We start from the raw sequence: 24,189 nt of genomic DNA, 5'->3' as shown, positions 1-24,189 counted from the left end.
ATTTCAATTTTGTTCCATTCATTTACCTCCCATGGTTTTCATACTACGGCTACTGGAGTTTCCGAACTATATCATGGCGGCCATTTTGAAACTGGTGCTCCATATGAAACAAATTTTGGTACAGCGTTACTTAGTTTTCCAAGACCTTTCGAACGAGGTATTACTCGACCCATGTTCCCATTTGACATTTCAAAGTTACCCCCATTTCCGGGGGGTGGGGAGGGGTACTTTTGGCGGAAATGGTTTTCCCCCTTAGCAATATATAACGTGTACTTCAAACATTTCTTCTATGTTTTATCATTTTTCAGATATTTCCGTGGATTAATTAAAATGGCCCACCCTGTATATATACTACCCCCGAAAAGTTTCCGGACAAACGCGAAATAAAGAATTTTTCAAAATGTAACAAAAGAATGCTTTACAATTTGCTTACAAATGAAAGGTGAAACATTTTAGAATCCGTCGGGAGAAAAGGTTTTGGCCTATTGTGGATGAATTAAGAAAAATAAACTTAAATATCGCGCCGTTGTGATCGTGCATTACGTAGGCGTGCTATACAAAACGGCCATTACATTGCAAATTGAAGGTCGAACACACAATAAATGCCTCTTAGGTGTCTCTCAAGCTGCTCTGTCTATTTCTCTCTCAGATCTCACTGTTGAGAGTTGTCTATCGCTAGTTGTGTGTGTGCGTGTGTTGAAGTGAGGTGTAAAGTGTTCCCTATTAGTCAGCATAATGCCCCGTACGAAAAGGTAATTGGGTATTGAAGCGAGAGCAAAAAATAGTTACTTTACGAGAAGAAGGCTATAGAATACGGGAAATAGCCGCAAAAGTGAAAATACCCCATACTACAATGTATGATACCTTAAAACGATTTGCTGAAACAGAGGAAAATCGCTCTCGAGCAAGATCTGGAAGGCCTAGAGCTACTACTGCAAGGGAGGACAAGTACATTATAGTGACAAGCAAACGCGACAGGTTGAAAACAGTGCCCCAAATACAAGCTGAAGTGAACGAAACTCGCGAAAGCCAATCAGCTATGAAACTGTCCGGACGCGGTTAGTTAATGCGGGACTAAACGGTCGTGTGGCAACTAGGAAACCGCTCTTGCATCCTCAAAACAAAAAGAAGAGATTGTTGTGAGCAAGAAAATTTGCAAGCTTGGGGCCAGAGCAAGTGGAACAAGAGCTTATTTACTTCCGAATCAAAGTTCGAGCTCTTTAGTCATAGACGCAGGGTTTTTGTGCGTCGCTCCAAGGGCGAAAGACTGCTTCCGTCGTGTATTTTGCCAACGGTAAAGCACGGAGGTGGTTCTGTGATGGTGTGCGGTTTCTTTGGTAACAATCAAGTGGGGGATTTAGTGCAAATACAGGGTGCAATGCAGAAAGAACAGTACCATCAGATTTTGATCAGACACGCAGTGCCATCTGGGAAGAGGCTCATTGGTCATGGTTTCATCATGCAGCAAGACAATGACCCAAAACACACATCCCGGCTTTGTAAAGGGTATTTGTCAGCAAAAGAGCAACAGGGAGATCTCTAGAATATGATGTGGCCCCCACAATCATCGGATTGTAATCCAATTGAGTTACTGTGGGATGAGCTTGATAGGGCAGTTCGATAGATGCACCCCTCTAGCGAGAAACACTTATTTGAGTGTCTTCGCAAAGCGTGGATAGGAATCAAGCCCGAAACTCTACAGAAACTAATACGCCGAATGCCCAAAGTCTGCAAAGCTGTTATCACAGCACGTGGATGCTACTTTGATGAATCCAAGATTTAAATTTTTGACAAAACAATGGTCCATTTCTGTTAAATTTCTGTATTTTCCTCTCAAATATATATTGTAGGTTCAAGATAAAAATAAATTCTAGTGATATGTCTTTGTTTTTTCTCGAATACACGTAAAGTATACATAAACCTACTTTGTGCGGAAACTTTTCGGGGTTAGTGTATATATAAATATATATATATAGTAAAACTTTGTCTCATATAGGTTATAAATAGAGCATTTAATAAAAGGAGCGTCCGGAATCGACTCCCACTACCAGTTTTATTATAAAAGCTTCCACTATAAAAGTATTTTTACAAAATACTATACAAAATAATCTCTCTAATATGAAAGGTTAGAGATAGGTAGTCTTTGACCGTAAGGTCGCAGACAGGATCTCCACAGAGCCCCGTAGCAGGCTAAGCCAGGAGATAGGATAGGCGTATTCCCGCAGCAGACTAGAGGCCTGGGGTTAGGTTACTCCAAAAGTCCCGTAGCAGACTAGAGGAGGGTCACCAGAAAACTGGTGCTGAATTGCCTTTGTCCATCCAATTTATGGGGTTCCTTGGGTGGCGGTGGCGCTGCTGCTCCGGTGTCGTCTTCTGCTCCGTGGGAGGGGATAGAAGCCGTCATCTGCATAGTACTGTAGATCCATCTGGTGGGATATCCTCTTGCCGAACCACATGGCGGTGTTTGTAAACACTGACGCGTGGAATTGTTTGTTTACGTCACATAAGATATTACAATATATATATATATATATATATATATATATATATATATATATATATATATAGGGTTTGTCCGGGAAGTAACAGGACTGGTTTTATTCCGCCATGACTGTACTTCGGAGCGTGCGCGTACCGACTGGATCCGGTAGAGGGCGTTCCTAGCTAACGAACGAGCGGCTGGTCAGTTGTCTCCGAGCACACGGAGAGTCAAGACAGGCTTTTTCGCGTGACGAGTTTCTGTGAGTGGTGCAAGCCGAAAATGCAGCGTTCATTAGAGCAGAGGTACGCGATTCAATTCTGTGTTAAACTCGGTAAATCTGCGACAGAGACGTTTGATATGATCAAGCAGGCTTACCCAGATGATGCTTTAGCAAGAAGTGGTGTGTTTCGGTGGCACAAGGCCTTTTCGGAGGGCCGGGAAGAGGTCGCCGATGAAGACCGTGCTGGAAGACCTTCGACTTCGACAAACACCGACAATGTGACTCGTATGCGCGAAGTTTTGAACTCAGACCGTCGACTAAGTATTCGTTTAATTGCCCAGATGTTAAATTTACCAAAAACTGTGGTTCATGAAATTGTGACGAAGCATTTGAACATGCGCAAGGTGTGCGCGAAGATTGTCCCAAAACTGCTCACTGACGACCAGAAATTGCGGCGAGTGGAATTGTGCCAAGAAAATTTGAATATGTGTGAAAGTGACCCCCAATTTTTGAATAACGTAATCACAGGTGACGAATCATGGATCTTTGAGTATGATCCCGAGACAAAGAGGCAATCTTCCGAGTGGCACACGCCGGCGTCTCCTCGCCCAAAAAAGGGAAGAATGAGCAAATCCAAAGTGAAAACGATGCTCATTGTCTTTTTTGACATCAAAGGCATCGTCCACCATGAATTTGTTCCTCCTGGACAAACCGTCAACGCCAAGTTTTACGTGGAAGTGCTCAAGAGACTCAAACGAAGGGTCAATCGGGCCTGACCAGACATCGGAGCCGACTGGAAGCTGCACCACGACAACGTCCCGGCTCACACCGCCTTTCTTGTGAACAGCTACCTGACCAAGGCTGGCATCCCAACGCTTCCGCAGCCGCCCTACAGTCCAGATGTGCCCCCCCGGACTTCTTTTTGTTTCTTCTTCTGAAACGCCCGATGAAAGGCAAGCATTTTGAGACGACAGTGGGGATCCAAGCAGCTTGCACCGCGGCTCTCAAGGTTATTCTGGAGAATGACTTCCGTGACGCCTTCAATGCTTGGAAATCGTGCTGGCAGCGCTGCATCGACGCAGAAGAAGCCTATTTTGAAAGTTTTTAAAGAATTGTAACGATTGGCTCAATATTTTTTTAAATCAACTCAGTCCTATTACTTTTCGGACAAACCCTGTATATATATATATATATATATATATATATATATATATATATATATATATATCAGGAACATGAATTTTTGACGTCTGTGTTAACGTTTTCATACATAAATTCTAGAAATGGCAGGCTAGTAAATGTAACAGATATTTGAAAAGTTACAGTTCGTGTGAATTTTTTCCAAGCACTTCAAAGTAGAAATTTATATTTATAACAATGTTCCCATATATTTTTAAAAAAGGAAGAAATAAAAATGAACTCTCCGCATAGAGGCTTCATTTTCGGTGTTTTTCTGTAATTTCTACTTAAGATATTGATTGTTTTTGCATATTGGAACTGTGCATGAAGTGTGCAATCAATATTAATCTCAGAAATAAGTAGTTTGATTTTGTTTTTACATTTTCACATCGCTCGGATGACAGTACGGTTTGCAGCTAGTGTCTATATAAAGAACGGAGGAAAAATGCAATTCGTGGGAATTGTGACGAATCTAGGCTCACTTTTTCGGACTTGGTTTGTGAACAAGTTTTCAGCTTTTTTTTGAACAGGTGTACAATTGATAATAATTTAGATCAAGTCTAAAAGAAACAGATGAAATATGTGTCACTGTTAATATTAAACAAATTGAAAATAGGAAAATGTATCGGCAAATGTCGGTGTATATTTGCCGATACCGATACTCCCAAAAGTGGCCGATATCACCGATACCGATATATCGGTACATCCCTACAACACACAAGTCTATGTTAGAAAGTTTAATTCGGATTTCAATGACTGTACACATCGCAAGAAGGGAAAGTTAGTCAAACGTATAAATTTGACTGTTTTTTATGTTCAACCGACAGTAGTCAACTTTTCTGCATTTACAACTACAACTTCTTAAACATTTCTAGTGAAGTGTAACAAATCTAATGAATGTCTGACATACGCAATTTTCGAATACACCTCCTTCCATCGAGTTAGCGGACATCATCATATCTTTACAAAATAATTAACTGTAGTGTCAGAAGTCCCCGAATCTCGTCTACTGACAGTATACAAACAGAAAAAATATTGTTTGTACGGATCAAACAACAAATCCATTGCCTAACTTACTGATTCACTTATCGTCATATCTCGAAACTGTAGGAATATGAAATATTTTACAACTGTTCTTCTTGATCCCTTGGCTGAAGATAAGTTGAGGTTTTGACCAGTAGCGGCTCGATACCATAATCTGAGGTAGTTCTGCACAGTGTGTTTTTTGTATATTAAATTTCCCGTTTGCAGTAATTAATTATAAAATCTGCACGAACCGCATATCTTTCAGCACTCTAATCGTTATACGTAAATGACAATTATAATTGAAATTAACCGCAACCAAAACACTATTGTTTTGCTTATTGGGTGTCAGTGGCGTATTTAGGATTTTGTTCCGGGAGGAGCTATGCACAGCATATGAATAAGCACTTAATTTTTCCTTTGGGATGCCTACAAGTTTAAATGAATTTCGGGGGATCTTGAGCCTTATAGCTCCTCTCTAAATACGCCACCGTTGCGTGTAACAAACTTTAAAAATACCATACCCATGTCGTAAGAAACTGTTTTCAGATACCATAACAATTTCGGATTCACGTAATGTCTACAGGTAGAAATTGTATTAATACTGCTGAATTATAAATATTTTATCGTTTGTAAATAGTCTATCCGACGTGCCTTCTGCTGTACAAAATGTCCTATTACTCTATCATTAAAATTCGGCATGATGGATATGAAATCACGCTCGATTGATAAGACAGCCAAAGCATTGATTCTTTCCTGACATATTGTGCTTCCCGAAAATGTTTTAACTATTTTAAAATTAGAGAAGTAACGTTCTGCTTCAGCTATTGTCGTTGGGATAATTGAAGAATTTCCAAAAGGTTTACGGTTTTCTTAAAATTGTCACACAAATTGTGTTTGTTCAGAAAATTTGCACAAACTTGAACATGTAATACTATTACTTTCAAAGCGCACAACAATTACACTGAACACCGTTATCAAAAACAAGAGAAGGGAGCCTCATGTACATCACGTCGTGTGTCTTCGGCTTCTTCGGAAGTATTCGTGAGTTCTGAGCTGCTGGGAGTGCAGCTCTAGTAAATCCTATCTAAGAGACAAGGAAAACGTAATACACTGCGGCTGGTGAAGATTTTCGTTTCAATGCTAAAGCATAGGGCAATCCGTGCATAGCTCTTACAATATTATTAAGCTTCAGAAGGTGTTTCCAGTAATACTACGATATGTAGCATATCCAGCAGTACAATTTCAGGACACCGTTAGACCAAATATCATCATTACATGTTATTACCTTGATTAAATTAAACACAATTCAACTCAATTGAAAATACATTTGTGCCACTAAAATAGCTGGTAGTTCTGCAGCTCTGCAGCACTTATAGGCAAGCCGCCCCTGGTTTTGACAAATGCGATTCGGAAGGAGAGAAAGAGGGCGAATGATATATTTTTTTAATCTTCACCGAATCTGTTCGGTGTAGAAACTTGAAATTTGAAGGAAAGGTGACAAGCACATTGGTAAACTTGATTCGCCGCAGGATGTTGAATATCTAAATTGTAGTCTTAGTGCCTTATGCAAACCCACAACAGTTAACCTATTCAGATTTTTACCCCACTGCATCTAAAACAAACAAATAAAAGGAGTTAAAATATTGCAATTACAAACCTTCATACTCTATAGTCTATAATTTTTCCAGCTAATGTGTGTCCTGACAGCTTTTAGTTAACTATTTATTATCACGTTAAGTTTGTATCAATACCGGTGCATGCTGAAAAGTCATGTGAAAACAATTGCAGCTATCCGTATAAAACAATGTATGTACGTACACTACTACACATCTACTTTAATCTTCAGAGCTCAATCATTATTTTTCTACATCATCACCCTCGTAATCCACACTCCCAACTTGCGACCAGTTTCGTGAACTCACTGTAAAATTATTAATTTTGATGACGAAACCACAGCCTGACTTCTTGCTTCATTGTATCGTCAGCATCAAAATGAAGCCTTCTTAGGTGTCCTTAAGCTTCAGACAAGATGAAAATCTGATGGAGCCACATCTGAAGTATGTGCAGGATGAAGTGTGATAATAAAAAGCAAAGCGCTATAAGTTTTTATTGTCGTTGTACCTAGTGTGAGGGAGAGCATTCTTGTGCTGGATTAGAAGTACCGTTCGTGAACGAACTCGTGGTATCTATGCTTTCAGTTTCTAATGCTTCACTTATAAAGTGTCGCATCAACACTTTATTATTTGTTTAATTTATTGTGCACTATTTTGTTAAATCTGCAGAATTCCATGTTTGAGTATAGTTATATATATATAGATAGATAGATATAGATAGATAAAGAAAAATGTTTACGAAATCGCAGACGAGGAAGATCTAAGATTGTACCATAAAAGAGAAAGATGAGCCATCAGCGGACATTTATGAACTTTTAACCCTACAACTTCAAGCAACAGACTCACTAATATATATATATACTGTATACGAGGGCCATTTAACTCGAACTGGCAACACTGCTACGATTGGCAACACTGCAGTCCCATGCTACGGTGTATGTGGCGAGTAGACATAGATAAAGTGATTGTTGTGTAAAATACCACCCTAACGCAATGTTCACGCGTGCAGAACAGCGTGTGTTTATGAAATTCCAGGTGGCACAAGGACGAAATGCTAGGACAATCCACAGAGGATTAGTAGAGGCCTGTGGTGAAGCTGCTCTACCGTGTCAGTCAGTGGCGAGATGGGTTGCAGCATTTCAGGCGGAACGACAGTCAACAGACCAAATGCGAACGGCTACGAACGAATGTCGTCTTGCAAGACTACCGACACTGCTTGACGGTGATCGGCGCTGGACTTGTAGTGAATTGGCGCAGGAGTTGAACATTTCTTCCTTATCAGTGCTCCGCATGCTAACACAAGATCTTGGTATGAGGAAAATTGCACACAGATGGGTACCCCATGTTCTGACCGAGGTTCAAAAGGCGTAGATGGGTATGTGCGCACCTACACCTTCAACGTTACAATGAGGAAGGTGATGACTTCTTGTACAGCATTATTGCTAGTGACCAAACGTGGGGAAGATCCTACTAGCCCGAATTGAAACCTCAGTCGAGTGAATGGCGCCACCCAGAATCTCCACGACCGAAAAAGCTTAGGCAAGAGCCAGCAAACACGAAGGTGATGATGATAATGTCATACGACCACGAAGGCATTATCCTGTCACATCAAATTCCGCCGGGTGTTACCTCAATGCTGCATGCTATGCTTCATACTTCAGTCACCATTTGCGACCAGCATTGCGGCGCAAACGTCCACATCTCCTGGAGCCTGGCCAAATTCTCCTACACGACAATGCCAAATGCCATACAGCCAATCCAGTAAAGACTCTATTACGACGATGGGGTTGGGAGGTACTGGAGCACCCGCCATACTCCCCGGATATTAGCCCCTGCGATTTTGATCTTTTCCCAAAAATGAAAGAACCTTTCAGTTGCAAACGTTTCAGAGACAATTCCAGCATTGTTCGCGCCTTAGGGCGCACTGTCAACACCTTCTCACAAAGTGGGGCTTTGATAGGTATTCAACGGTTCCCAGACATCTGGCGAAGGGTTCAACAGGTTGGCGAAACTAAATCGAAGGACTGTAAACATCTTAAGGTGAGTGACTCACTACATTCCATTTCACAAGTATGTTGCCACTTCGAGTTAAACGATTCTCGTATATACAGATACACACTGAAATTAGAAATAAATACTTTATTTCTTGAGTTATTTTTTTAAGCCTTTGTAACATTTTTGTAACTCATTCATACATACAGTATATTCAAGTATATCGCAAGAAATATAAATCGAGGAAACCATAATAAAACAACAACAACAATAACGAAATGTAATGTGTGCAGGAATCTAGAAAATAAGTGAAAAGATCAACAAGAATATATGAAAGCTAAACCCATAAGGAAAAAATACAAGTAACAACAGATTCTAATAACACATAAATAATACAAAAAAATTAAATTGTCAGACAAATCAATTTTCTTCTTCTGGCAGGAAAAAAATAGATAACATAATGGAAGGTGTTTTAAAGCAGGAAAATCCCGTCTAATTCTTTACCTAGTGGTATGGTTCCCAATATAGAAGCTACATTACCTCTTTGTACTGTTATACTAATTCTTTTAATTATAAAGGTGCTTGTTCTATCATCACCGGATGAATGGGTGATACATTTACCTCCTTTCTTTATGAAGTTGAGGCCTTTTTTTGTCCCACACCACAATCCACTGGATTCAATGGCAATAGTTACAAATTGATACTTCTCTGTTAGATTACTGTATCTTCATGTTTTTTTCTATTTCTTTACGACTGGCTAGATTGCCCATGGGCGGCGATTAGGGGGAAAAGGGGGCAGTTGCCCCCCACTATTTTGAAGTAACCCTTAATGTATATAATTTCATTTGGAAGTTAAAGTTTTCGTATATATTACTGTTTCATAAAAAAAAAATGGTGCCATATAATACAAATTTTGCCGTTGCGTGAGTGCGTATTGGTTGTCTTCCTGTGAAGTTAAGAAAGCTACAAGAATAGTGTTTTAATTGTCACGGAAAATAACCCAAAAATTGACCTATTGGAGCACAACAATTTCAGCATTCAGGAATATAGAAGCAAAACTTGTTAAATCCATTTTTCAATTTTCTCAGGAAAAGAAGAAGTGACGCCCTTTTGTTTCAGAATTTTCTTTTGTTTAGTGGTCACTACTTAATACAAATGAGTGAAATCAACCACCAAAAAAAAATAAATAAATAAATAAATAAAATAAAATAAAATAATAATAATAATAATAATAATAATAATAATAATAATAATAATAATAATAATAATAATAATAATAATAATCAACAATTCTGAAAACATGAGGACGTCACTTTTTCTTCGTTTCCGAGATAAAATTCGAAAATGTATTTAGCAACCTTTGCTTCTACACCCCTTTCTTACAAGGGCTCGATATGTTAGTCAGCCGCTTCGAAAAAATAAGTATTTCACAAGGTATTATTTAATTGCACATAAACTGACAGTTCCTGAAATGTCTTCTCCTCTTTGTAAAGTAAGGAATATTGATTAAAAAGAGCGTAATAAGGAACAACTTCTACCTTTTTCATTGTTTTGTAGTGTAATATACGAGTGAGTGGTGTGTTTAGGGGTGTACGAGTGTATATACAATGAAATTTAATGAATTCAACACAATTCTAGGTTTTAGGATTATTTTCTATAACTGGAGTGTGGAGTGATTCTAAGTATTATTGTGTTTTAATGTGTTCCAAGAAAGTGAAAACTGCACCTAATGGCAACGAGTATATTTCGGGAAGTTGCAAAAGCAAATATTGCTTTAAATGTCGTAGCATATGCTTGTAGCATTTACTGTCTTTCATTTTCTAAGAGTAATAACATACATTTAATAGCATGTGTGGAATTAAAAGTTAAGTTGTTCATTAATCCCCAGTTTCAATATAACTTCTACAAAACAAGACTCGTTATTCATTATTATGTTTAATATTATTCTTTCTATTTATTTATTTTGTAAATTTGTTATTACATAATCTGATTACACAATTTTCCAGACAAAATTTTAAGATGTTCATGAGCAAGGAATCAAACCTCTTCTTACACTCTCGTTGTTTAAGAGTACAAAGGGATAGTACCTACTTGTGTTGCTCTTTTCAATTTACTTAATAAAATATGAAATGCGATATACGGTATTTTAACCGGAAAAGATAGTATCCTATTAATTTAACAACCTTTCGTCAAACAAAGTGTTAGAAATAACCATGGAAACTAACATTGATATACAAATATTCAGGTGATGTCTTGCGCCCCCTAAACTTTTAACGTCCATCGCCGCCACTGACATTGCCCGATTGGAATGAGGAGAAAGGAAAGTTGGAAGGGGCGAAAATGTCTGTGCATGTACAATCCCAAATCAATGATTTGTCTCTCTAATTAATTTTTACAATAATGCGCTTTCTATATCAACAATATTTTAATCACATTAACAACGATACACATTATTTTTATATTTGTCGATGTTCTAATGAACAGTGCATATACTTTACTTCTTAATATGTTATTATCCAACACATATATCATGTTAAAATTCACATAACAATTTGCCTCTCATAAACTCCGTGTCGGGGGAGCACGATGGCGACGGACATCTTTACACCTGGAGTGTCATGCTCTTACAATTGTGCAATTGTGAATTTGTACATAATTTTAAATTTTGACAAAATTTAGTTTCTTTACAATTTTTATATATTATTACATCTTTTTTATATGTCCCGAGCCTCTAACCCCTAAGTAATATTACAAATAGTGTGAAAACAAATTTACTTAAAACAGGCGAATTCGTCCATGTTGGAACGCGCCGTTTTATACAAATCTACGTTTTCAAAAACAATTAAAAGAAATTAGTGAAGCAGTCCACTGGGCTATAAGGCTGGAACTTTCTTTAAAAGTCTCCAGAAAGGGATATAACTAGAACTAGAAACTCCGTGTCGTCAGTTTATGTCATTGTTGTAAAGAATACTTTGAATTTCAAGGGATATATTCATATCTATATTTTCAGGATAAAGCTGGTTTTAAGAGAATACATGATAAATATTGAAGTCAACAAGTCATAAACATATTACGATACACAAGGTGTTCATTTATTATGTAGCCAAAATCCACTGGTGTAATTCTCACACCTAAACAATAAAAAAAAGCCCATATGAACATATGAAGAAAACCGCGTTGTTTCAAAGTTACGAGATGCCGAAATAGAGAAAATTGTAACTTTGAGGCTGCCTAGCTTGAAAACTATGAGAGATATCAAATGCGGTTAAAGTACTAGTAGAGGAACGAATGCACTAACTAACCCTATGGCCTATGGAAGTAGGAAGTTCAATGCCGCTTCCATTGACTTCTTTCCTTAGCCAACTGGATGCAGTTTCTACCTTGGATTTCTATTTCTGCGAGATCCATCTTAATATTGTCCTCCCATCTGCGCCTAAGTCTTCCTAATGGTCGTTTTCCGATTGGTTTTCCAGCCAAGACTTTTGAAAGCGTTTCTACTTTCTTCCATCCTAGCCACATGACCTGCCCACCTAAGCCTCCTATACTTGATGACCCTAACAATGTGGTAAACCGTATAAATTATATAGTTCCTCGTTATGAAGTTTCTGCCGTTCCTCTTGGGTCCGAATATTCGTCTCAGGATTTTGTTCTCACTTTCAGTCGATGTTCTTCCCTCAGAGTAAGCGACCATGTTTTGCAACCATAGAAAACAACAGGCATGATTATGGTTTTATATATTTTAAGTTTCAAATTCCTCGACACAATTCGCAACGACAGGAGATTTTAAACTGAATAATAACACGAATTCCCTGCTTTTAGTCGACATTTAATTTCTTCGTGAATATGATTTTCGTCTGTTAACACTCATCCTAGATATTTGAAAGTATCCACTTTATCAAAAGTATTATTTAATATTTTAACGCATCCTTAATTTGCCGTATTACGGTCCCGACACAATTCCATGTACTTAGTTCTCTCTGTATTTACTTCTAAACCCATGTCCCTGCAAGCGTTTAATAAGACCTCTGCATTTCTTTCTCCATCTAAATACTATGTTTCAGAGTTGGGTTGTACCGGAGCACGTGATTTTAGAGAGAGGTGGAAGAGCGGAACCTATACCACAGCTCTATAAAATCCGTTGCGCCGATACGTGTCACTCTGAAACATGGTTATTTAGATAGATAGTGTACCAATTCTTCTAACATTTCTTTAACCGCCTTTGATATCTCTCATAGTCTTCGAGCTAGGCAACCTCAAAGTTACAATTTTCTCGGCAACTTTAAAACAACGCGTTTTTCGCTTTATGTTCATCTGGGCTTCTTCTTCTTATTATTATTATTATTATTATTTAGGTGTGAGCATTTCGCCAGTAGATTTTGGCTGTCATAATGACTTTTTGCTCTTTTATTTGCGATACGGTGCTCAGAATTTGACCTAAGCTGGACGGAACACAATCCAAATTTTGCGTTAGGTCGGTGTTGACTAGAAAACCTGGAGAAAAGATCATTCCCAAACGCAAAATTTGCATCACATATGTCATGACGCAAAATAAGTATTTGGCGTATAATATCGCAATTTTGCTACCGTTAGTTAAGTTTACGCATATCATTTGAAATAATTGTTGAAAAATTGTAATTTCCTTCTTATTGTCCTCCAAAAGATTTACACTAGGCGAGATGACATTACCCTACTTAGAATAGATGACGTTCAACAGGGGCCACCATAAGCATTGGATTATGTACGATTTTTTATGGGTTTTTGCTAATTTTATTCCTGAAAATGTGAAAATCTGCAAAATAGTTCATTACCTTTAAAAAATAAATAAAATTTCAGGGGCTAGCCCGGAAGCCAGCCTTAAATACGCCACAATAGTTTAAAAAATAATTTTTCACGATTTGTGTACACAGCCAGTGCCCGGATGTGTGGGATAAAAATTATAGTGGAAAAACACAAACTAACCTATGCTAAGTGACCACTAAGAGGCTCGAACGCTATTTAACCAAATCAGGGCAGAACTGAGATAGTGAGCACGCGTCTTAACGAAGGGGTACATCGAAAGGGAGCAGGCGCATCGGTAATGGTAAGTGTACTCGTGAGCGGGGGTAGTCAAAACAGGTAGGTTTTTGCAATGGTACGAGTTCCAATACCACTTGTAATTGTTTCACACTAGTAACACTACACTTATAAACAAAATACAGCTGTTGTACTTTCCATAAATACTCTGCCACTGGAAAATATCTAATACAGTCTTCTTTTATGTACACTCACTTATTTTAACCATCCTAAGGCCTTCCAAAGATTTTACAATAGTTCTCTACACTTGTAAACTGAAATACAGCTGTATTACTTAGTATTTAATTTTGTCGCCTGTAGAAATTGGTCCTTATGAATATGTTTTTTCCATAGAGAGTATTGAGTATTAGGTGTGAATTTTCCTAAATGTGGTGCTTAAACTTGTCCAGCACCGAATGAAACTACACAGTAAAGGCTACAGCATTTTTCTCTCCTCAGGTGCGGATATGTAGAAGTACCACAGAATCACAGCATAGACATCAATTCTCAGTTTGATTTGTTGGTCGCACGAACGCACGCTAACATTTATTTGTTTCCATGATTCTTCTTCCTGTTCCTTAATTAATCCAGATATGAGGTGTCAAAACATGGCGACGGATTTGGCAAGTGGTAAAGTATTGATATTATTGTGCTTGTATTATTTTAAAATAACTTGTTGTCATAGTTACGTTGAGTGATGTCAATACTATTTGAAGTATATATTACACGGCCAAGATGTTTTCATTACCGTTTTAAGTTTATTTCTTCTAAAATAAATTTTTACTATTCGTGACTTACGTAACTGTAAAGTGATAATGAGGAAATAAATAATTTTAGTAATTGATAGTATGACACCTTTCACAGGTTAATTGAGCACTACTAAGTTAGCAGTAAACGTCAGTAATTTAAATTAACAGGCACTCTTCATGAGATATAAGAACAGTTCGCCGAATAAGAAATGACCTAAATACAAATAAGGTGTCTGTTTAGGTGATGGAAAGTAGGAGTGTGAATGGAATACACCCAACAACGAGGTATTGAGTTTCTGTGTCTGTAAAAATTCGTCAGATACATTATATGTTGCAATTACTTAGATTTCATAAGACGTTATATATATATATATTTTTTCAATTCATCATCGAGAACTATTTTCTTCATAGCAAGTTTATATGAAGTGTAGTGATAATCACTTGACAGGAGGCACCGCAATTATTTACAATAAATTGCGAGAATTTATAGTTGCCGTTTTTCGACACGGCTGTGCGAGGTATGTTCACACGAGATTTGTTTGATACTTCTGCGTGGAGTTTGTAAGCTTGGGTGAAAAAATGGGTTAGGAAATCGCAAGACTAACCCAATTTTTTCTGTACACTTTACAATTTGTGGATCTGTATAGTAAAACTGCACCCAAAGAAATATCACGAGATAAAAAGAAGCAGCTCTTAAAACATTAAAAATTGTTGTGCAGGTTTAATTTTGGCACTCCACTCGAAATAATTATTGATTTTTTTTTTCACTAATCTTCTTATTGTCTCCTAAAAGTTCAGTGACATAAAAGTATCTCGCTTGGCATAGATGAGATTCAAGGGGGTTACCGGAAACAAATTACGATTTACATACAAATATGATTTCGGATGTGTGCTATAAAAATATAGTGCAAAAAATCAACTTGCACTAGATGGATACTAAAAAAGTACGAATTCTCACTAACAGAGTCAGAGTAGGGTGAAGCTGGTTGGCCCACATGAGGGTGCGTCCGAAGGAAACAGGCGCGTCAGCGAAGATAGTGTAAAGAAGTGAATTTAGACAGTGACACGAGTTTTAATAGCACTTATCATGGTTTAAAATCAGTAACGCTTCACAGGTAAATATATGATGGCTCATTCCACGTCAAATCACCCAGACCATGTCACTCACCAATTCAGATTTTAATGAAACTTCGTGTACTTGTTAACATTACTAAGGTATGAAGACCTGTAAAACTTTTCTTCCGAAATCCTAGTAGTTTGTGAGAAATACGAGACCAAAGTTTCAGAATTTCAGGCATCCCGGTCGTTCTCGAGGCCATCTAATATTTCGTACAGCTTAATACAAAAACTCATATCTCAGTATCTAAGCAATGTATCACTTGGAAATTTCTATCCGAGATTGATGTAAGTCTGTAGAGCTAATTAAGAAAACACCATCAAGATTGCTGTACATTAAGGGTGAAAAAGCACCCTTGCACTTCAAAATCGTTAATTTTTTGTGTAAATTTCTAATTTTACATAATGCGCATTATCGCTGTGAGGCGGACCAATTACCTTGCCGCTCTTTTTTTTTTTTTTTTTTTTTTTTAATTGAACCTTAAGTTATGTTCTAAGAGACTAAAATAAAATTAGTGGTTTTTTGAGTGCTTCGGTTAGTAATTCTCGTTTAACCCTTCAAGGCCAACGCGCCTTCAGAGAAGTGGGATAAGCAGGCTAGAAACATTCATTCTCGAAATTTTATAGTTTTTTTTTTTTTCTGTTTGCCGAAACTATTAATATTATCAAAGTGAATTTAATGTTAAAATTGAATTAATTTTCTAAATCTACAGTCTATTATCTTTCAAATAAAGTAGAAATGAAGGTTATATGACAGTCAAGGGGAAGCCAGTGCCAGATAAAAGTCCTGCCAACCAAACTTAACCTAACCGTACAAGCTTTTAGTCATAATGCAAATCTTTGTATGGCTTGAAGGGTATACATTTTTTAAAAATATATTTGTTGATATATGTATCTATAGTGGCAAAAATTTTACGCTCGTAGTTGTTAAATATACAGTGTGTCTCAAAAGTCCCCTGATATAGGGTAACTGTTATTATCATAGTTACAACAAAATGTAAGAGGAAAAATAGTTTCCAAATATGATGTTTTCAATCTAAAGTGAAGGACTAGCCGTTTGGGCTGTGCACTCTTTATGCGCCCAATGTTAAACGAAAATGCAACGTTGCCATTAATAGAGGGGCTGGGGGAGGTGGATCAGTTTTGTAAAAGTATGGTGGTAGGGGGTCATGTTTTAAATGGGGGCTGGCCATCGACACGTTAGCGTAAAAGACAGTAATTTCATTCACTTATGTTGTGGTTCCAGGTAAATGGCAATGTTGCATTTTCATATTGCATTAGCCTATAACGATGTTGTGAAGTGAATTAGAACAGTGCAGTAGGAAAGGAAACTAAAAGTAAATGCCACAAAAAACAGCTATACACGGGTGGTCAAATTGCATTGCATTATCAGTACATCCGAGAAAGAAGTGTTATCCCAAAGGAATGGAATCAGTTCTGATTTGTTAACTAGTGTTTGTGAACATCGTAAAACATATTACTTGAAGAAATATGAACATTATCAGACAAGTTGTTTTGATCCATTTAATTGCCATAAAAAAACAATCACTATGACTTTGCAAAAAGTAAAGTGTTGATTTTGCTAATAAAATTAATAAAAACATTGACTCTGTAAAGGTTATTCCTGGACAAAAGATATGCGGTAATTGCAGAAACAAACTTGGGATTTCCTTTGAATGCAAAGACGTGGGTGGATTTAGTGAACACGATGTATCTGTCTTAGAAGAATCTGTCGCAAAAAACGAAACTGTAGAGCATCTTAATATTTCACTTACAGCATTAGGAGAGTCACCTTTAAAATTCCATGCCATTCCGTTACACAGTAAGCCTGTATATGCTAATAGAAAGCTTGACTCAGCAAGTTCTACTCTGAAAAGTAAAATAAGCAAAGTTGTGGGAAAAGAGCTTGTCTCTAAACAAGATTCTTGTAAAATTTCAAAAGATGTGAAACAAAAAGCTCATGATATGGATAAACTTCTTGATTTAATAAAGGCCGAACTCCAAGGTAAAATCACTAGAAGAGAAAAAGTACAACTGTTAACTTTAGTGCCCTCATCTTGGAGCAGGAAACAGATTGTCGATGAATTTAATGTGAGTGAATATGCCGTCCGGCAAGCAAAAGAAGTTCTGAAGAATAAAGGAATTTTAGCTATTCCTGAATTGAGAAAGGAAAAACAGCTGAGTGAAGATACAATTCAAATAGTAAAGAATTTCTACATTGATGTTAAATATTCCAGAATTCTACTTGGAAAAACAGTGAGTATTTCAAAAAATGTACACATGGAGAAGCGGTTATTACTTGGGAATTTAAAATAATTATACTCCTCATTTAAACATCAACATCCCAACATTAAAATTGGATTTTCTAAATTTTGCACGCTATGTCCTAAGTGGTGTGTATTAGCAGGTTCTGCTGGGACACATTCCGTGTGCGTGTGTACAATATATCAAAACGTTATTCTCCTACTGCATGCATGTCATAGAGAAGACTTGATCCGTCATCTGGTTTGTTCTGTGTACAGTCGGGATTGCATGCTGAGACATTGTTCCGAGTGTCCCTCCAGTGAAAATTTGAGGCAGCTTCTGATTGCAAAATTCGAGGATTTTGATATTATGAATGTTATCATGAATATTATGAACTAAGGAATGTTGATATTATGAATAGCAAGAGTATTATGAATGTTATTAATTGTTTTTACAATACTACCAGTCCAATCGTTTTGGAGATAAATATTCCACCCCCTCTTTTACAGTTTCGATTCACATGAAAGCCTGTATAATTCTGAATATTATAATAATCACTTTCTCCAGAATATAACCATGTTTCGACAATAACGATAACATCAATTTTAGGTATTCTTAACAACAACAATTCAATTTCATCCCATTTGTTCCTTATACTTCTCGCGTTGATGTACAATATAGAAAATTTCTTTGTTTTCGAATGTAAGCTTAACTGGATATTTACATAATCATCTATACTGTCAAAAGTGTCTTCACTTATGTTTATTCTAAATGTTGAAGTATCGTCATCTAAACTGTAATCCTTAAACTGCCTTAAACTATAACGTGGTTACTTAACATGGTTGTCAATTGCGGAACTTTTTAATATCATCATCATCCCTTATCCACACCGCTGGGGAATTTTCATGTTGACTTACGTACACTTTACAGTCCTTCACCCACACGTATTTGATCTCAGGTCGGAGGTCCCTTGTCTTCTTATGCAGAGTCTTGTTGTACGCTGTAAGATGTTCATTAATATATATCTTCTTTGGGGCCCTCTTCCCCACGTCTTCCTGGATCTGCAGACCTGACTGTTTCTAGTTCCTGTGTGATATCAGATGACTTGGAACACGATGTCGCATTTGTTTATGAGACTCAGAAACAAATAACTTCTTTTCTGAAAGAGCAATTTCCATATGGCAAAAATGTAAATTACTTCAGTGATGGATGCGCTGCGCAGTACAAGAATTGTAAAAACTTCATGAACTTGTGTTACCATTATGAGGATTTCTTCTTAAGTGCATCATGGTCATTTTTGCTACAAGCCATGGTAAATCCCCATGTGATGGTATTGGGACAATTAAACGTCTGCTTACTAAAGAAAGCCTTCAAAGATGTTCTGATTTTTTAAATACGCCAGAAAAAGTTTTTACCTTCTGTAGATCTCGCATTGAACATTTAAATTTCAGCTTGCTGAAAAAAAGAAACTACAAAATGCAAAAAACTACAAAATCGTTTTTCTGGTGCAAAAACAATTCCTGGAACACGATCATATCATTAGTTCTCTCCTCAAAGCCAAACCTCGATTGGGACAAAGCGAATCAGTGCTGATCCAGATTTCAGTTGCATTTTTCATTTTACTGAAGAAAAGACATCTCGAATGAACTTCGCGGACATGATCACTAATTCGTATCTTGCATGTGTTTACGATAAGCATTGCTTTTTTATGTTAGCGTTAGGTAAAGATGAAGAGGAAAATAATGCTGAAGTCAAGTTTATGCACCTTTTGGACCGGCCCCATACTTTTACTGGCCTTCTGCAGGAAAAGACGACGTGTGCCATGTTCCGATATCCAATATTATTTTTTCTGTGTGCGGCCCCTTTACTAAAGGTACTAGAAGAGTATATTATATCTCAGATAAGGAGGTTCAGTTTGTGGAGGAACAACAGGCTGCGTTTATTGTTCTATAAAATTTCGAAAGTGAATGTTTCTAGCCTGGTTATCCCTCTTCTCTGAACCCCCACTTCAACACAAACAACACCTATACTTAGTAATTACCAGTGATGTAATGCTAATTTTTTAGGTGGGTATACGCTCCATCCTTGTTATATATATATATATATATATATATATATATATATATATATATATATAAAAGCAGGTTTTCCTCAGTTCTACCAGGCAAATGCCGGGATAGTACCTACTCAATAGGCTGCCCGATACCTTCCCAAATTATGGGGCCGCGGAGGCTCAGTGGTAGAGCCTTCATCTCTGGTTCGTGGGGTCCTTGGTTCGATCCAAGCGCGCGCCAACTTTGTTGCGGACAAACACTGTATGAGTGGGTTTTCTCGGGGTTCTCCCGTTTCCTCTCACTTTGTTCATTCCACCATTTTCATTCATTTCTCATCATCACAGCATTCTTTAGCCAGGCCGGCAGAAACGTTGGACGTAAATCTTAAAGATTTCATTTTTTCCTTCCCAAATCATTTCCATTGTTATTGTCGTTAGATATTTAGTATAAAATGGCATCTGAGCGGTATGTGGTGATTGTTAAATAAATAAAATAAACCAAATTCGCACCCTGGAGAAAAGGAACAGTAGCTAAAGATAAAAAATTGCTTTCCTCATAAGTCTTTCCTAAAATAAATAAAAGTTGTAAACTAAAAAAAAAAAAAAAAAAAAAAAAAAGAACTTTTCCAGTTTATAAATTCGAATTTGAAGTTTCAAGTTAGTTCTTTTTTTTTATTATTTATTTAAACCGCGGAAGCAAATAAGAAAACCCGCAAGTCCAGCTCCTATAGGTAGATTACAATTTCCGTGATCAGACATTTTCTCAGATATTGAAAGTTGTTTCATGACTGCTTATTAAATTATTAAATCTTGAGCACATTGTTAGACAAAAAGATTTGAAAAGGACGCTGCCTGGACTTATAAGCCGATGTACTATTCTAGCATTCACTTAATCCATCAAAGAAAAACTTGAAAAGACCAGTGAAGATGGCTGACTATCGATTATTTAAAAGCAGAATTACTGGAACAGCTGTTTCCAGCGAAATTTAAACCCGGGGCAGTTCACACAGATGTAAATCCAATAATAATAAATCGGTCAAGAAGATGTGGAAACGCCTTTGCAGATCAGCTATCCTAAGAGAAATTTTTCGTTATTCACACCAGACAAATATCGGAATGGTATCTAACTTACAGGCTCCAAGTATCCTCATTTACAGTGCCTTTAACGAAGAACGTTATCCCTCTGATATCTTCATCATCAAGCCGGAGATGCCATACCAACCTTTATAACATGAAACAAATAAATAAACTTACGTATTTCTCTGAAGTAGTAGCTGGCAAATTAACATGTTCTTTTAATTTTTCTTCGCTTTTTCTGGATATCTCTGCTTTTAAACTTTCGTCAACGGAATTTCCACATCTATTGTCTCTTTTTCCTTTTTAACCAATTTTCTAATACCTTCTTGGATATCTTAGAAATTGCGAATCAGCTCTTAATTGGTCAACCCAAACTACTAAACAAATATTTTGTAAGTGAGGGCTGTACTAAAATGATCAAAGATTTCTGTAACATGCTCATACGGTGCAAGTCTTTCCTGACTTGTCTTTTCTACCCTCTTCTATTAAGAAATTTTCTTCAAATATTTTTTATCTGAACGAAAACGAAACAACAAAGAAAAATGTTTATTTTTACCCCGTCTCTTTTTTGCCCAGTAAGTTGTGGAAAAACTACTATTGATACTACCCCGTATGCAAAGTGCCGCCAACTATCATCGGTCCGCTGTCGCCTTTTGGCGGATAGCTGCCGAAGTGAAGGAGAAATGATTGCCGGCATCGGTCCGATTTCGGTTCCAAGCGGAAAGACACTGAAGCAGAAGGGAAGCTGCAGTCGTCGCAAAGTTAGATGGCAGTTGTTGTTTTTCCGCCAGGCGGTGTTATAGAGACTTTTCAACGAATGACCGCTGATTGATGGTGAGAATTCGGTAACGTCAGCTGAGAACTGATCTGCCACCTGTTGTTACTTCCTAATGTTAGGTGGCTATTCGATGGTTTCCAAAAATTAGAGGTGGGTATACGCCGTATACCCTCCATTACATCCCTGGTAATTACTTGAGACCTGTTTGAGTGAATTGAGCAATGATGTGCAAGTACCTTGCTTGCATCAATGGCAATAACACTTTACAGATGACACGAAAAGCTGGCGCGTTGGCCTTGAAGGGTTAAAACGAGAATTACTAACCGAAACATTCAAAAAACCACTAATTTTATTTTACAGTCTTGTAGAACATACCTTAAGGTTCATTAAAAAAAAAAAAAAAAAAAAAACAGCGGGAAGGTAATTGGTCCGCCTGACAGCGATAATGCACATTACGTAAAATTAGAAATTTACACAAAAAATTAACTATTTTGAAGTGCAAGGGTGCATTTTTCATCCTTAATGTACAGCAGTCTTGTTGGTTTCTTTTTTTATTTATTTATTTTTATTAGCTCTACAGACTTATATAAAGTTCGGGTAGAAATTTCCAAGTGATACATTGCTTAGATACTGAGATATAATTTTTGTATTAAGCTGTACGAAATATTAGATGGCCTCGAGAACGACCGGGATGCCTGAAATTCTGAAACTTTGGTCTCGTATTTCTCACAAACTATTAGGATTTCGGAAGAGAAATTTTACAGGTCTTCATAACATAGTAGTGTTAACAAGTATACGAAGTTCCATTAAAATCTGAATCGGTGGGTGACATTTCGGATTTTTTCTGGGTGATTTGACGTGGAATGACCCTGATACAACTTCCGTATACTGTGCAGAAATACCCACCGGTGAAATATAGCATCTAATACAGTCATCTTTCATATGCACTCACTTGTTTTATCCGTCGTAAAGCACTTGTAATGATTTTACACTAGTCATCCTACACTTGTAAATTCAAAATATAGCTGTATTAGTTTATATTTAATTGTCTCACCTGCAGTAATTTGTTCCTTACAAATAAGTTTAATCATGCAAAGTATTGAATTTTATCTGTAAAATTTCCAAATCCAAAAAGAGTAAATCCAAACTACGGTACTCTTGGCAAGGTTCTAGAACACAGGTCCCCCTTCCCATTTAGCTGAAGACAGAAAACAATGTGCCCTGCGGGTAGAGATGCAAGGGCTCGGAAAAAAACCGGCTTTTTTGAAAAAAAAAAAACTCGTTTTTTTCTGCTTCGCTTTTTTGCTTGGGAAATTTTGGGTTTTTTTCAAAATTCTGCTTTAAATTGGTAAAGCAGACTTTGTTTCGCTTCTCTATAACACAAAAAGTCATTTAATTAGTGGTTGATGCCGATAATAATATAAAACCTCGAAAATAAGCCATGAATTTCGAAAAGATATTTTAAACAATTTTACTTCAACATTTTTACATTATGAATTCCAAAGGATTAACCAATGTATATAATAAAAAAAAAAAAAAATCCTCCTATATACAAAAGTACGCAGAGTTGGCAAGAACCATGGTTGTTTCTGAAAATGCCAAAAACCCGTTTTTGGGGGGCAATTTAAACCAGGCTTTTTTGGGTTTTAAACCAGGTTTTTTAATTTAGATATTTTGCTTTATGTATTTATATTACATATTCACAGAAACAAGTTTGTTTCGCCTTGGTGTTATTATGCAACAACGGGGTTATGCTGGAAGAGGTCCCATAAGCTTAAAGAAGTCCGGTCAGTAAATTTCTTAAATTGAGAAACTTCCGCCCTAGCCATCGGGAAAATCCCGTCATTCTTTTAAATGTAAAACAATAACAGGAAAATCCTGTAAAATTTAATTTGCATGTAAAATTTAAAGGTCAACGTATTATAATCAGTACGCTAAAACCGAGGTATTAAATTACAAATTTAGTACGTAGATATCATTGAAAGTCCAATCCAAGCTAATGTTGGAAACTACGTAGGCAATCGATAAATTTTACCAATTTCAATCAATATATTTAAGCAACCTTGACTTCTTTATAAAACAACAGGCATGCAGAAATATATAATTTGGTTTCGTTTCGTATGTTTAGATTTAACATCCTTACGTAATACCGAGGTTATCAAGGAGAAGACTTTCGCTTAAAGTGACATCCGAAAGAGTACTTGGTTTACACATGAAAGAAGGGTTGTGGTTCGACCGAGAATTGAACATGGGACACCTTGATTAAAAGGTGAAAAGGAAATAAGACTAATGCAGATGGTTTGACATGTGGAAACGTCACCATGAAGTTCACACGATTCGCATTTTTGTTCTTTTTATTTTTTTTAGTTTAAACCAGTTATTTAAAAAAAAAAAAAACAGCTGGTGTAAACGAGCCAACCCTAAGAGTAAAAACTTCTTTTAAAAAATATATACAAATAACTAGCAAAATTGTATGTAGTATTTTTACTTCAAAATATCCCATACCCTCTTTTTGAAACAAAATAAAATTAAAATAAAAAAAGAGAAATACTTAGATTTATATGATATAATTAAAGGCTGCACATCTGGAACTTTTGGTTCTTTATAT

At 36.8% G+C, this 24,189-nt stretch overlaps 2 protein-coding genes across 4 annotated transcripts in view; both read left to right on the top strand.

The window, feature by feature from the left end:
• Positions 1-7,513: 7,513 nt before the first annotated feature.
• LOC145665328 (protein GVQW3-like) lies at positions 7,514-7,891 on the top strand. The gene has a single exon (XM_081732628.1). The coding sequence runs from the start codon at positions 7,514-7,516 to the stop codon at positions 7,889-7,891; it is 378 nt and encodes a 125-aa protein (XP_081588754.1).
• A 6,387-nt stretch (positions 7,892-14,278) lies between these two features.
• LOC145664508 (sorting nexin-8-like) overlaps positions 14,279-24,189 on the top strand; it is a 102,285-nt gene continuing 92,374 nt past the window's right edge. Inside the window, exon 1 of one of the 3 annotated variants that reach the window (XM_081731234.1) lies at positions 14,279-14,598. In XM_081731234.1, the coding sequence (XP_081587360.1) occupies positions 14,577-14,598 (22 nt within the window). In that variant the 5' untranslated portion in view covers positions 14,279-14,576. The remainder of the gene's footprint in view (positions 14,599-24,189) is intronic. The other 2 variants (XM_081731235.1, XM_081731233.1) reach the window with 2 other exon arrangements.

This window comes from Thermobia domestica, chromosome 11 (genome assembly GCF_964235325.1).
Source record: "Thermobia domestica chromosome 11, izTheDome1.hap1.1, whole genome shotgun sequence".
Taxonomy (NCBI): Eukaryota; Metazoa; Arthropoda; class Insecta; order Zygentoma; family Lepismatidae; genus Thermobia; species Thermobia domestica.
This window is presented reverse-complemented; position numbering and strand designations above follow the sequence as displayed.

Excerpts from the sequence above, each read along its gene's own strand:
- LOC145665328 (XM_081732628.1), top strand. The coding sequence starts at position 7,514 with ATGTTCACGCGTGCAGAACAGCGTGTGTTTATGAAATTCCAGGTGGCA.